Below are 13048 nucleotides of genomic sequence, written 5' to 3' on the forward strand. Positions count from 1 at the left end.
AGACGTCAAAGTCGACTAGAGTTTTCACCAAAGCTAATATTATAGAAATCATGTTTGTTTTCCTTTACGGGTTCGTATCTTCATAATTCTCGGTTAAAATTAATGCCCGAGATGGCTAAGGCATAAGCCTGCTGATCTGAAAAATTCAGGTTTTTTTCTGGGTCAAATACAGGAATTCATACATAATCTGCCTGGCCAGCTATGTGGTGTTTCGTCCCTCGTCGTCAGCCGCCTCCATTGTGGATCTGGCTGAATCTATGATGGGCACGAAAAAAGACACTCTTAGTGCCGGTAGGACAAAAATAATTCAATAGATTATCTGTATTTTTCTTTAAATAAATGTGTTGACCGAACGGAAAGCGTCAGCCTGCAATTCTGAAGGATTCGGGTTCGAGTCTGAGTCGGATCCTCAATTGATTCTTATGTTTCATCTCTTCATCACCAGTTAACGATTGCAATATCAAATATAAGAAACAGTAATAAAACATTACTTTATCTCAAAACTGTTTTTATTCTGATGCTTGTTATATTCTAGAAATCTCAGACCCGACAAAGACCCGAAAGCTCCGTTTCGGGTCTTTGTCTCACTCGATGGATGGGATTTTCAGTTTTATTTTAAAACAAAGTTAATTTTATTCTTTATATTGAAAATATGTTCAGAAAATATCTCATACTATTTCCTGCTTAAAACTTGCAAGTTTGTTTTTTTTAATATTTATTTTAATAAAAAAATTGTCGGGTTTGTTATCGATTAGGAATTGGCAACACTGAATCCTACAAAACGTGGTCGACATTTTTAATATTTACAAATGAATGTTGTTCGTAATTTTATCCTAGAAAATATTCCAAAGGCTCCCGTATACGCTTCAGTACGTCGATTTGAACGGAAAAAATATATTAGACGTTATGGCTACGAGAGCCCATTATTGGAAAGAGGTAGGAATTCAACAAAATAAACTAGAATGTACTTTAGAAAAACACTACCAACGTGACTAGCATGCGTGAAACGTCAGAAGCTCACGTGACTAGCACTTAGGCTTCTCTCCTACGTCCTCACGAATTCTATAATTTTCTGGATATCATCTTCCATGATGAAGATTTGGCATCATTAAAATAGTCTCCATAAAACCCTAAAGCTAATTATCATTACACATTAAGCTTGGAATTTGGAGGAGCTACGTCGTGCTGATGTGCGTCGTACCGAAACTTAAAAATTATATTACCGTGAGGGACCGTAGTCCCGGCTCGTTAATGAAGTCGGATGATGCATTAGAACCTTGTAAACGCATTTGATGTACAAAAATGATGCCGACTCGACACGCCGTAAATTCCAATATGGTCTGTTTTAACGCAATGTTTTCGGCTATAATAAATGGTCTTCGTCGAAGATTGTTTAATACGGCTGGAAGTGTTTGCATTAAAACTGACTGTATGAATAAAGCGTGTAATAGAAGGCATAATCTCTTACATGGCAGCAACAAAGTCCCTATGTGGAAGTTTGATACGATTTTTGGAAAGTAAATAACAGTATATGTAATAAACTTTCCAAAGCCGAAAAATGTTCGACTAAATGATTAACGTAATTAATCAGGCTATAAATTTGTTGTCGTCGACAATTTGTGGCCCAATTAATTACGATCGTTTGTCGAGTAAATAACAATATGTTATGAATTTGTACTTTGATAAATTTGATAGTTTTCGTTATGTTAAAATATTTAAAATGAATTAAATTTGTAGTTGATCTTTTAAAGTAAAAGATTAAAAAAAATCATCCTCTTTCCTTGGTAGAGTCTTCGAAGAAAGTGTACTCGAATTCACTTCAAAGAGCACCTTTATAACTGTATTATGGCTTAGAATTATGCTAAAGTATCGAGATGGTCTTTGATGTGAATATGTTAATTGCTGTGTTTATTATAATGATTAAGAATTTGAAAGAGAAACTTAAATGTACTATTTTCCTAATATCAGAATTAGGATTGCATGGAAATGGTATTTATTTTACGTCAACAAAATATTATGCTGTCTTTTTTTAATAAAAAAAATTGCCATTAGTAATTTAAATCGTAGTATATAAATTAAGATCGAGACAGAAAAAAATGTTTTATTCGAATGGATCCAAAACTAGCCGATTTTCTATTCGGAGAGATTCAACAAATTACTGAAGGGCATGGATTTTATATTTTAAGTATTATTGTTTATAAGGTATATATTCCAAATATCTAATATAATTATCCAGTATGAAAAACTGATGGAGAATGAATGAATGAAAACAATTCAAATTCATTAATTAATAGATTAAAAAAATTATTAAGTTAAATATTTGAATTTAAAAACGATTTGAATATTAAAATATTTAAATTGTTTTAACTTGAATTATTGGAAACTAGCAGGTAGGCCCGGCGTTGCTCGGGCAAAAGTAACGATAGCAAAGATTAAGATTATTACATTATAGTCACAAAAAAAAGAGTAATTTCATCAACGAACTAAGTTTTTCTAAAGAAAGGTCAAATTTGAAAATCGAATGTTCTAATATTGTTTGATTTTCACTACGTGTTCTGATTATATCCTTCGATTTTCATCGAATGTTCTAAAGAAGAAAGGTCGAGAAAAACTGAACTAATCTGTTTAAATTTGAAAATCGAATTTGTTCCAACATATTACTCTTTTTCTTTTTTCTTTTTTTTCCAGTGCCCGTAAATCTTGCACATCGCTTTCTCTCGTTCTCCATTGTTACTTAACACTTTGGTACTTAAATCTGGTACCCTAACTGTGCACCAAATTTCAACTTTCAATTCTTAACTGTTTTAGCGAATATTAAGATTATTACATGATAGTCAACCTTATCCGTTTTCACAGAATGCAAGAATTGGGTCTTCCCTGTTTCCAGACTAATTACAGAATTTTTAGATAGGTCTAAAAATATGTTCGATTTCCCGCAAAAATGAAAAAATACTGCATCTGCATCTTGCACGTCGCTTTCTCTTAACACTTCCATCGTTGATGGAAGCGTTAATCCTGTCCCTCTCCCCTGTGGGGAGGAATTTCGAAAAATCCCTTCTTAGTGTGCATTCTCATGACATACCCTAACTGTGTACCAAATTTCAACTTCCAACTCCTAACTGTTTGGGCTCTGCGATGATTATCATTATCATTATCATCATCATCAACTCGTCTCGATTATATATATAGATTATAAAATTAGAATTGGTATTTCACATTTAAAACTTTGGCCTCAACCTCACTAATATAAATTTGTTGAATGGTTTTTGTAATTAAAAATAATGTGTTATGAAATTTTGTAGGTCCTTTACCTCGTTTGAAAAATGATAAAGAAAAGATAGAAGTGATCCCTGATTATAAACCAAAAAATCCTTGGAGTAATAAAAAAGCACTTTTTGGTCAAAATGATTATATTGGTAAGAGAAAAAGTTTTTGATTTTACAATGTTTTTAAGATTAGAATTAGCAGAATTGAAAAATTTACGATAATTTCTTAATGTATCAATAATTATTATAATTCTACTAATTAAGTCCCCATTAATTTGAACTTGGATATTAGTTCATAATCTACTATTTGTCCCAACCGGGGATATAGACATTTATACGTTAAGGAATTCGAAGTGAAAATTCTGTCCGAACAGTGATACTCGTACGTCAACTTGTTTGTTTAGATCGAAGTGCCTCCGTACTATAAGAGAACAATGGACCGAGAAAGACTATAATCTGGTCAATAAGGCTTTGCTTTTACTGTAACAGATTTTTGGATATCACTTACCCATGGACTAATCTTTTTCACTTATCTCATAAAATATGGCTGGGTTTTGGGATTGCAAGGTTGGGCTAAAAGTAGATTGGGATATTTGTACAGATCTAAGCTACCACATTTGAGTGACTTACTACTTTAAAAATAATTTGGGCTACATTTTGAGGAATTCTGCTCTACTTTCCATAAAATCTATCTGGAAACCTATGAGGTTTTCACACTAGACATGTGCTGTTTACCTGTAGTTTATTTATATTATTATTATTAATTATTAATTATTAATTAGAGAAAATAGCATTCTGTATACGTAGCTGTATTCCGTTTTCTTAATAAATTATATCAGTTATGTGGCATTTGTCGTATTGTACAGAAATATGTGAATCTTCAGATAATTCGAAGTGGCAATGAATTTCAAACTAACAAGGATTTCTTGTACACAGCTTAAATATAAAAATTCTTCCATTTAAATAAATATTTTGTGAAATATTTCAATTTTTTGTTTTTTAAACAAGTATTTATAAAAGCAGATTTTTCAAATATCCAAAATATCAGAATATATGGAATCATTAAAGAATCATCATTTGATAGCTTTTACATTAAAATTGTTGGACTCCAGCACTATAATGAGGACTCCACCTGTCTTTGACAGGTGTCAACACCTGTTATTGTTGTTGACACCTGTCTTTGTTGTTGCTTTCAGACTAGCCCTTAAGGGCTAGTTTGAAAGCAACAACAAAGACACCTGTGTTAAGACTCAGTGTGTTTTCTTTTTAAGGATCCAATTTAAGACATTAATGTTAACTACACTATATATTATAATTTAAATTTAAGTGAAATTCTTTTAAATTCACAATGTATTAATAATATAATTTTACATAAATGTTTTTGACGATCGTCACTAACGTTATTTTATTTTTTAGATATTTTGGGTGATGGCAGTATTCATCCAGTTAAGCTTCTCACTAATGTTCCCGGTTGGTTGAGAGGCTTTCAAGGAAATGAGTTTCAAATGTTGTTAAGGCAGAGAGTGACGCATTTTCATTGGCAGTATTCAAGACCAGCAAAATGGAATTTAGTTAACAAGAGAATTAGATATTTGTATAAGTGGTTAAATAGGAAAACTGAGAATTAACTGTATATGTAATTAAATAACAAATAAAATATATGTAGTTTACAAATATCTCTGGATTCATATTTTATCATTGATAAATATATTTATAGCATACATACATATGAATTATTTATGATGGACAGCTATCATTTAGTTAACGTTCTAACCACTACTACATGTATAATTGGTTGTTGTATAGTATTAATCAAATAGATAATTACCCAGATTACTTATCTTATAGAAAATTCAGATTAATAAATTTAAATAAATAAAGTTTATTTGTGTTATGCAATAATTCAAATTGATAATCTTGAGAGAGAGAGAGAGAGAGAGAAATAGTTATACATCTAATTTTAGATTGATTTTAATGGAAATTTTAATCTAATTAGGTTGATTTTAAGTTTTATATGATTAATGTAGAGTTTTTAAAGTAGTTTGAAACTTTTTAAACAGAAATTATTGTATACTAACATTTTACTTTTTGACTATTAACGTAATAATCACTATTCTGTCTATTTGTCAAACACATTCAACAAAACCCTTAACATCCAGTAATAAAAATTTTAATGTTTGTCAAAGTTTTTACATTAAAATTTTCATTGCTGGATGTTAAAGGTTTTGTTGAATGTGTTGATTAATTTGTTCCAGTTGTTGAGAAGGTAAGTCTATTTTGTCAATTTTGATTATGATTTATTAACTATCTTTCTTCTGGAAGCCTTCTATTGTGCTAGTATGAAGCATCGTCTATTTATTTGATATGTGTTTTTCAATGAAGTTGTATTCTAAATTGTGGCTTAAATTCTTTGCATATTATTCTTTGAGTTTGAGTCGAAGCTTTTTTAATACTATAATATGACATCAATTCTAAGGTAACTAACTTGTATTTTATATTATAATGCATACAAATATAGTTGTCGCAAACTATCTTTATTTGTATGACTTTAGTTAACTTTCAGACAACTTGTTCTTTTGTGCATGGTACTTTTTTAACACCCTCAAATTGCCTTTATTATGCCAAGTTTGTACTTCGTACATTTTCTTCTGACAAACAAAACTTTTGAGCTATTGTGAAGTGAATATTTTTGCCAATTATAGTTTTGTAACATTTGCGTAAAGTAATTTTTTTTGTCTGTTCTCTGTCTAATCTATGATTTTAATGTTTTATGCATTATAACTGTAAATACAGTGGTGCCTCATATAACGTACTTAATCCGTTCCAGGTGCACGTCCGTTATACGAAACGCATTTTCCCGTAGAAATACATGTTAAAACATCTAATTCATTCCGCAGCATAAAAAATGAACATGGGATGCGTTCTTTTATTCCTCCGCGTAACTCTGCGCGAGCGACATCCGTTTAAAAATTCCTGCGGAACGCGTTCCTAAATTCCGGTGGGAGTGCACGCCGTCGAACGGCAAAAACGGCCGCTTGTAGCAGTAGTTTACGGTGGAAAGCAACATGGCGTCCTCCATGGCTCAGATAGTTTCGTTTCCGGGCCCATTATGTGGTTTTATGAATGAGAATTTAGAAATTGTGAAAGCGCCAGTTAGCGCACGCGGTGATGTAAGTGTCTTTACGAATTTTTTTTCGAGGTTATTTTGAATGCTCTTTTAACAAATAATTCATTTTATGGTTAAATTTTACAATTGGGACTCTTCTTTTGCCTTTTAAAGCTCATATTTTAGAATTATAGATTCCTCCATCACGATACTATCGATAGTGCGGGCGCCGCCATCTTTCTTTCTTTCACCGTCGTTCCTAAATGCCTACAAACAGCAGCGCACTCCCGTAGTAGCGGAGACGCAGAGCGCCCGCTATTAAAGAACGCACCCATGGAGCAGTCACCAATTATGCCGGAAAGTCCGTTGTTCGCAGCCAGTCCGTTATTCGAGGCACCACTGTATAACAAATATATTTAAAATAATAAATATTTTCTGTAAAAAATTAAAATTTTCCTACTTTAAGAGAGTTCATAATTTTCCTTTTAGCTATCTGAGAGTGTAATTTTCTTTATAACCTGCAATTCTATTGTTTGACTTTCAGACATTCTGCTTCTGAACATACTTTACATAATTATACACTGTATCTGAAAAAGTAATTTGAAAAGAAATGTTATATTCTAAACATGGAAGTTGAAACAAATCAATAAATAATAATAATACTAGAAAGATTCTTAGCAAAGTGAATAATCTACTTATATCAGATATCTTACGAGATACATTTGTTAATATTTAACGTCAATGAAATATTCAAATCGTTAATATTTAATTAAGAATATACAAACCATATCAAATTGATTCGTACAGTACATGCAATTTCATTTTCATATTTTGAAAAATGTTTAATTTACCGGTAATTCCGAGATATTAACTTTAATAGATTTTATCGAGTAGCGACGACAAGAAAAGTGTCCGAAAATATTTAAACAAAAATTTAATTTTTAGCCGTGTCATACTTATGGGGGTGATACGGGTGTTGGATCCCTCCTCAGAGGCTTTAGGAATAAAAACTAAAAAAATTTGTCTTAAACAACAAATCTAAAATTACATTTTATTAATGAATAATTCAATATCAATCAATTAATTCTTTTCTTATTGTAATAAAAAATGAATGCTTAGTTATCAATTACTTATATTACTTTACTAAATTGTTCTGGAGGAAAGATCATGGTTTGAATATTGAGTTTGTTTTCAAAGTATCAGTGATATATCAGGAACATCCTAGAACATTTCTGGTGGTTATATAAGGGATACTCGTTTGTCGGCAGTGAGAGTTAAGAGATGTTTAATTTTTCTTCATTCCGATTATATTACTTTAGATCTCCCCAGAGCAAACTCTTAGTTACTCCACAGATTTCTATATACAGGGTGGGCCAGCGAAAACGAAACGGCAGAGTGTTCGTGTTCGTCCAAGCAAAGCGCTCGGACAGGTCGATCTTTTGTTCGAGGGGACATCTTTTGCAATAAAGTTTTTGCGATTCTGAATACAACAGACAACAAAAAATTTTAAAAACTCATTTATTTTGTATTAACTAAGCAAACATTTATTTCGAAAAAATGTTTGTTTAGTTAATATTCAGAACTTTAACTTTCGCAAAAACTTTATTGCGAAAGATGTCCCCTCGAAAGTAAAATCGACCTGTCCGAGCGCTTTACTTGGACGAACACGAACACTGCCGTTTCGTTTTCGCTGGCCCACCCTGTATATAGCTGTTTGAAGTTATGATCAATTTTGAATAAGTCATTAAAATAATTAACTGAAATTCAAATATGGAATTGTGAAATATATTTAGTCATGTTATACTTAAAGTTTTATAGGTCTTTATTGCTTATTCAAGAAGAATATACAGTATATCTTTTAAAACTCAAATACAACATTCTTAGTATGTGAAAAATCTCAAGTTACATTCCAAGTACAATTGGTAGAACGTCAGAATCATATTTAGGCTATGAAAAGCATGTCATAACTTCAAGCTTGAAATCTCTGCCTCACTTGGTGATAACCGTTCATTATAGGAATTTATTTTTTTTATTCTAAATTTTTGTTTGCTTTTTCTAAGACATTTCTTTATTACTTTATGTTCTGTGTCATATTAGAAATGAAGCATTTATAGTATTTCAAAGGATCATACATTTGTTACTGCATATAAAGCAACTGTTTGTTATAATCATATTAATTACTCGACGATCAGGAATTGAGCAATTTAAATCTTAGCATGCTAATTACTATATAAACTTAAATATTAACTGCCATGTTAAGATGTACTGGTAAATGGTTAAGTATTTGGGTTAATATTGTAAATTTGTTAAAGGTTTTGCTTGACACACTACAATTTTTCCATTTAAAATAATTTGGAAACAGATTTCTGGTTTTTGTTATTTTCAGAAACAGATTACTAACATTAAGTGGGAATGTCTGTATAGCTAATGACAAGAAACGATATCATTTTTATTTAATCTCCTTTAATAACTTGTTCAAGTCATAAAAATTTATGTCTAGGCTTTAGCTTACTAAATTATAGCGGGGGTGGGCAACCCGAGTCCGCGTTAATATTTTATGCAACGTGTTGCGCAAACTATATCGATTTCCCAATTTGAGGAAGCAAGCGGCAAAAATTTTATCATTGTTTTCTACAACTTAGTAAAAAGTAAAGCAAGAAATTAGCTAACAGAATCGCATCAAAACTAATTTAAAACTAGCAGTGACTAATATTTTGGATATATTACGTGACAGAAGTCAAATTAAATATTCGTATGTTAATTCTTAATCCTATACGAATAAATGATTGTGATTTACCTGCATTTTTTCTTTTTTTCTCTCTGTTCAAAAGTTTTTTTACATAGGAAAAGGTTGCCCGTCCCCGATCTATAGAAATTTTGCGGCATTTTTTTCCGAGTACTTTATTATCTAACGTACGGTATCTAATTAATCGTTATCATTTACGGAATGATAATTTTTAGTGTAATAATACAGGGGTTGGACAAAAATATGGAAACACCAAAAAGAAACCTATTATTAAGCCCTAATACGGTGTAGGAAAACCGTTGACATTCAAAACAGCTTGCAGTTATCTCGGAATGGATAAATACAGGTCCTGTATGGTTTTCAAAGGAATCTTGTACCATTCAACCTGCAAAATAGTGGCAAGTTCAGGTAATGATGATGGAGGTGGATAGTGATCACGCACCTGTCTCTCCAAAGTAGACCACAAAGGCTCAATAATATTGATGTCTGGTGACTGTGGTGGCCAGAGGCGATGCGACAAATCACCCTCGTGCTCACAAAACCACTTTTGGACAATGTGAGCTGTGTGAACAGGCGCCCTGTCGTCTTGGAACACAGCATCACCATTGGGGAACAAACATTGTACCATGGGATGGACACAATCGCCCAAAATGGTTACATAATCTTTGGCAGTAATGTGACCTTGCAGAGTAATCATGGGGCCCATGGAATACCACGATATGGCTCCCCAAATCATAACCGAACCCCTGCCATGTTTCACTCTTGGCAGCAAGCAGTCTGTATCGTAAGCTTGGGACGGCGTTCGCCAGACGTAAACTCGGCCATAGGTTGGAAACAGTGTAAAACAAGACTCATCTGACCAAATGACTCTTTTCCATTGCTCCATAGTCCAGGTTTTATGGCTTCGGCACCACATTTTCCTCTTCTGGGCATTTGCATTACTGATTAATGGTTTTGGAATTGCAGCTCGCCCTGAAATTCCCTGCTTATGGAGCTCCCTTTGAACTGTTTTGGTGCTGACAGGATTTGTGAGCTCCATATTCAGTTCGGCAGTGACTTTTGCAGCTGTAGTCTTCTTATTTTTTGTCACAATCCTCTTCAATGACTCGTCTGTCACGATCACTCAACACACACTTTCGTCCACGTTGTGACTTAGCGGATGATGTTTTTCCACTTGTTCTGTATGTAGTATAAATCTTTGATACGGTGCCTCTTGACACACCAAACACTTCGGCCACCTTGGTTATGGAAGCACCCACCATACGAGCACCAACAATTTGCCCACGTTCGAATTCACTTAGCTCTGACATTGTGCACTCCCACCTACACAAAACACAGTTCTAACAATGACTGACATGTGCAACGTATTGAGGAGATTGCGCAGGTGTCATTAATAGTCAAATACAACAGCACAACCTAGAGGCTTGGCTAGAATCAACATTTACGTTCAACTCTGCATTTTATGAGAGGTTTCCATATTTTTGTCCAACCCCTGTATATAGTAACAAAAGACCATGTAGATAATGTTTGACAAATTTTATTTTTAACTGTTATTTATAATACTTACCAGTAAATTGAAATTTGATCTTTTTACAGTAGAGTATTTCTTAGTTCAAATCAAATTACCATTCATTAGCTATAAGTGTGACAAAAATTCCTTCTGCAAGAAATGCACTTTAATATTAAAAATGGAAGAATTAAATATTTGTCAGTTATTCGAAAGATTGTATTTCAGAGTAAAAAATATAATTTACTACAGTATTTTGGAAATTTTATAAAAACTAATAGAAAATTTCATTCTGATATGATTAACAATCTGTTTTCTATATTTGTTTTTAATAATTCGACAAATGTAGAAACTCCCTAATATTGAAATTCAGTAAGAATTTAATAAAATTTGATCATCTATATTCAGATTATCTATGTAAATAAAGAAAAGCAACATTTAAGCATAAAAGGGATTGATTAAGTGCTAAGTAAATATTTAAAAAAGCACTTCCATCTGTTTGCTTAAGTTTTTTCAGTGTTACTCTGCTCATGTTGTGTTCCTGTGATTGGAAAAGGAGTGCTGAGACATCAAATTTTATTTGTATTTAGTCTTCAATTTTGTATTATTTTTAAATTTATTTCATTCTTGGAGTTTTGGATTTTTACAAATAAGTTTTTTTTAGTTTAAAATGAAAAAAGTAAAGGTTATAATGTTTTTTTTTATTTTTAAACTGAAAACAAACTTAAACAGGTGAAAATGCTTTTTAAATATTTACTTAGCATTTAATTGAAAAAATTGTAGACCTATAAATTCTCACTGTCGCCGGTTCATCCGTCTTTCTTTAATCTCGAGAATGGAGTTAGGCAGACGAAAGACGAGACCAGACGTGGAAATCTTAGGGGCAGGAAGTCCCGATTAACTATATACGAACTTCCGATACAAATCGGAAGTCACGTTATTTCAATTCAAAACTTTTCTCCCGAAAAGAGTTGGCTAGATGACCGGCACGACTCCATTGCTAACAGAAAAGTATGATGTACAGGGGCAAGACACTACTAATTTGAGGTGGAGAGATAATTTTAAATGAAATAAATCAAGAATTGCAGCCCGGCATTGTGACAATGCACAGATAATTACTCATTTCATTTTTTTTGCATTGAATTGATGCGATTCAGTTTTTCCAGATTTTGTTATTGTATGGAATTTCTGCTATTATATTCTTTCGAAGAGTTATATGATTATATTTCAGAATAGACATCTTATTTCTTCAAACAATATTCTGAAACTTCTAATACAATTAACATTCAGATCAATGAAGGAGGCTATTAAAGAGTTTGTATGGGGCCTGGGAGTAGAGTGGGCCCTCTCTCTCCCTTAGCAGGCTCTTTTGCCATTTTTTTGAACAAATGAAATACAGTAGAGAGTCGAAAATCGGCATCAATTGGGGACTGGGGTTGTTCAGATTAGGGATTTGTTCCGATTACGGTCTATGTACGAAAAAATATATTAACCTGTCCGATGTTCAAATTTTTCTTCGTTGCGTGTCGCTTCCTGTTGAATTTTTTCCGTTGCGTGTCGCTTCGCGTTGAATTTTCGTCGATTTTAAGCCTAACGAAAATTTTTATAATAATAATCGAGGCTATCGTATCGTTAAAAATTATTTCTTTATTTTGTACAAACAAAATAAATATATTGAAGAATATAAAAACATGAAAATTATACTTTAGAAGTAAATCTAGTATCAAAAACGTTCGATTCAGCACGACACAGTCCGACTGAAAATCGTGCCGATTATCGGGCGATTCCGATTACCAGGGTGCTGATTTTCGACTCTCTACTGTATGTAGAATGTGTCTTTATTAATAAAAATATTTTCTGTTAATAAAAATAACATTAATTTATAAGAGTAAGAACAACTATGGGCACGTATGTTTTCTCCGGGACCCTGGAAAAAATCTCTCTCAATTGTCCCATCAATAAGCATAGACACTTATTTTTACATGTTTTATTGGATTTCTATTATAAGATGACTACGACTACATCTCGGTTGTCAACTATAGAGGAATTCCCACATTTAAGACCGTGTTGTTCCTCAATGTTACAGTGTGTGATTGACAGTACTGCTACATTCAGGAAGGTAATTAAATTTCTTTACAAAATTATTAATTTTAAGATCTTCTTCTATTCTTCTTCTATGAAAATATTGAAAGCCAGCACTTAGATCTGTATATGATTTACAATAATGAAAAATAATGCATTAAAAAGATATTTTTTGAACATCAAATAGATGAAGTTTTGATATAAGTAGAGTTAAAAAGTTTTTATTATTAGAGAAAAGAACTCTTCTTTGTAAAAAATAATTAAAATAGAATCATTCAACAGAGGCAGTTTCTCGTAGATCGCAGCAATTCATCCAATCGAACGTTCTGTTCTTCATCTCG

At 32.3% G+C, this 13048-nt stretch overlaps 3 protein-coding genes across 3 annotated transcripts in view; all 3 read left to right on the forward strand.

The window, feature by feature from the left end:
- Positions 1-13048, forward strand: part of LOC136978578 (limulus clotting factor C-like) — a 225199-nt gene that overhangs the window by 121753 nt on the left and 90398 nt on the right. The window lies entirely within an intron of this gene.
- Positions 1-13048, forward strand: part of LOC136978575 (coiled-coil domain-containing protein 50-like) — a 175656-nt gene that overhangs the window by 51054 nt on the left and 111554 nt on the right. The window lies entirely within an intron of this gene.
- Positions 774-4942, forward strand: mRpL51 (mitochondrial ribosomal protein L51). The gene is made up of 3 exons (XM_067274258.1): positions 774-936; positions 3303-3416; positions 4683-4942. The coding sequence occupies exons 1-3, from the start codon at positions 810-812 to the stop codon at positions 4892-4894; spliced, it is 453 nt and encodes a 150-aa protein (XP_067130359.1). The 5' UTR covers positions 774-809; the 3' UTR covers positions 4895-4942.

Source organism: Centruroides vittatus, unplaced genomic scaffold (genome assembly GCF_030686945.1).
Source record: "Centruroides vittatus isolate TY-2023 unplaced genomic scaffold, ASM3068694v2 contig_546, whole genome shotgun sequence".
NCBI lineage: Eukaryota > Metazoa > Arthropoda > Arachnida > Scorpiones > Buthidae > Centruroides > Centruroides vittatus.

Excerpts from the sequence above, each read along its gene's own strand:
- mRpL51 (XM_067274258.1), top strand. The coding sequence starts at position 810 with ATGAATGTTGTTCGTAATTTTATCCTAGAAAATATTCCAAAGGCTCCC. Across the intron at positions 937-3,302 it reads GAGCCCATTATTGGAAAGAG|GTCCTTTACCTCGTTTGAAA; the intron begins GTAGGAATTCAA and ends GAAATTTTGTAG. Across the intron at positions 3,417-4,682 it reads TGGTCAAAATGATTATATTG|ATATTTTGGGTGATGGCAGT; the intron begins GTAAGAGAAAAA and ends TTTATTTTTTAG.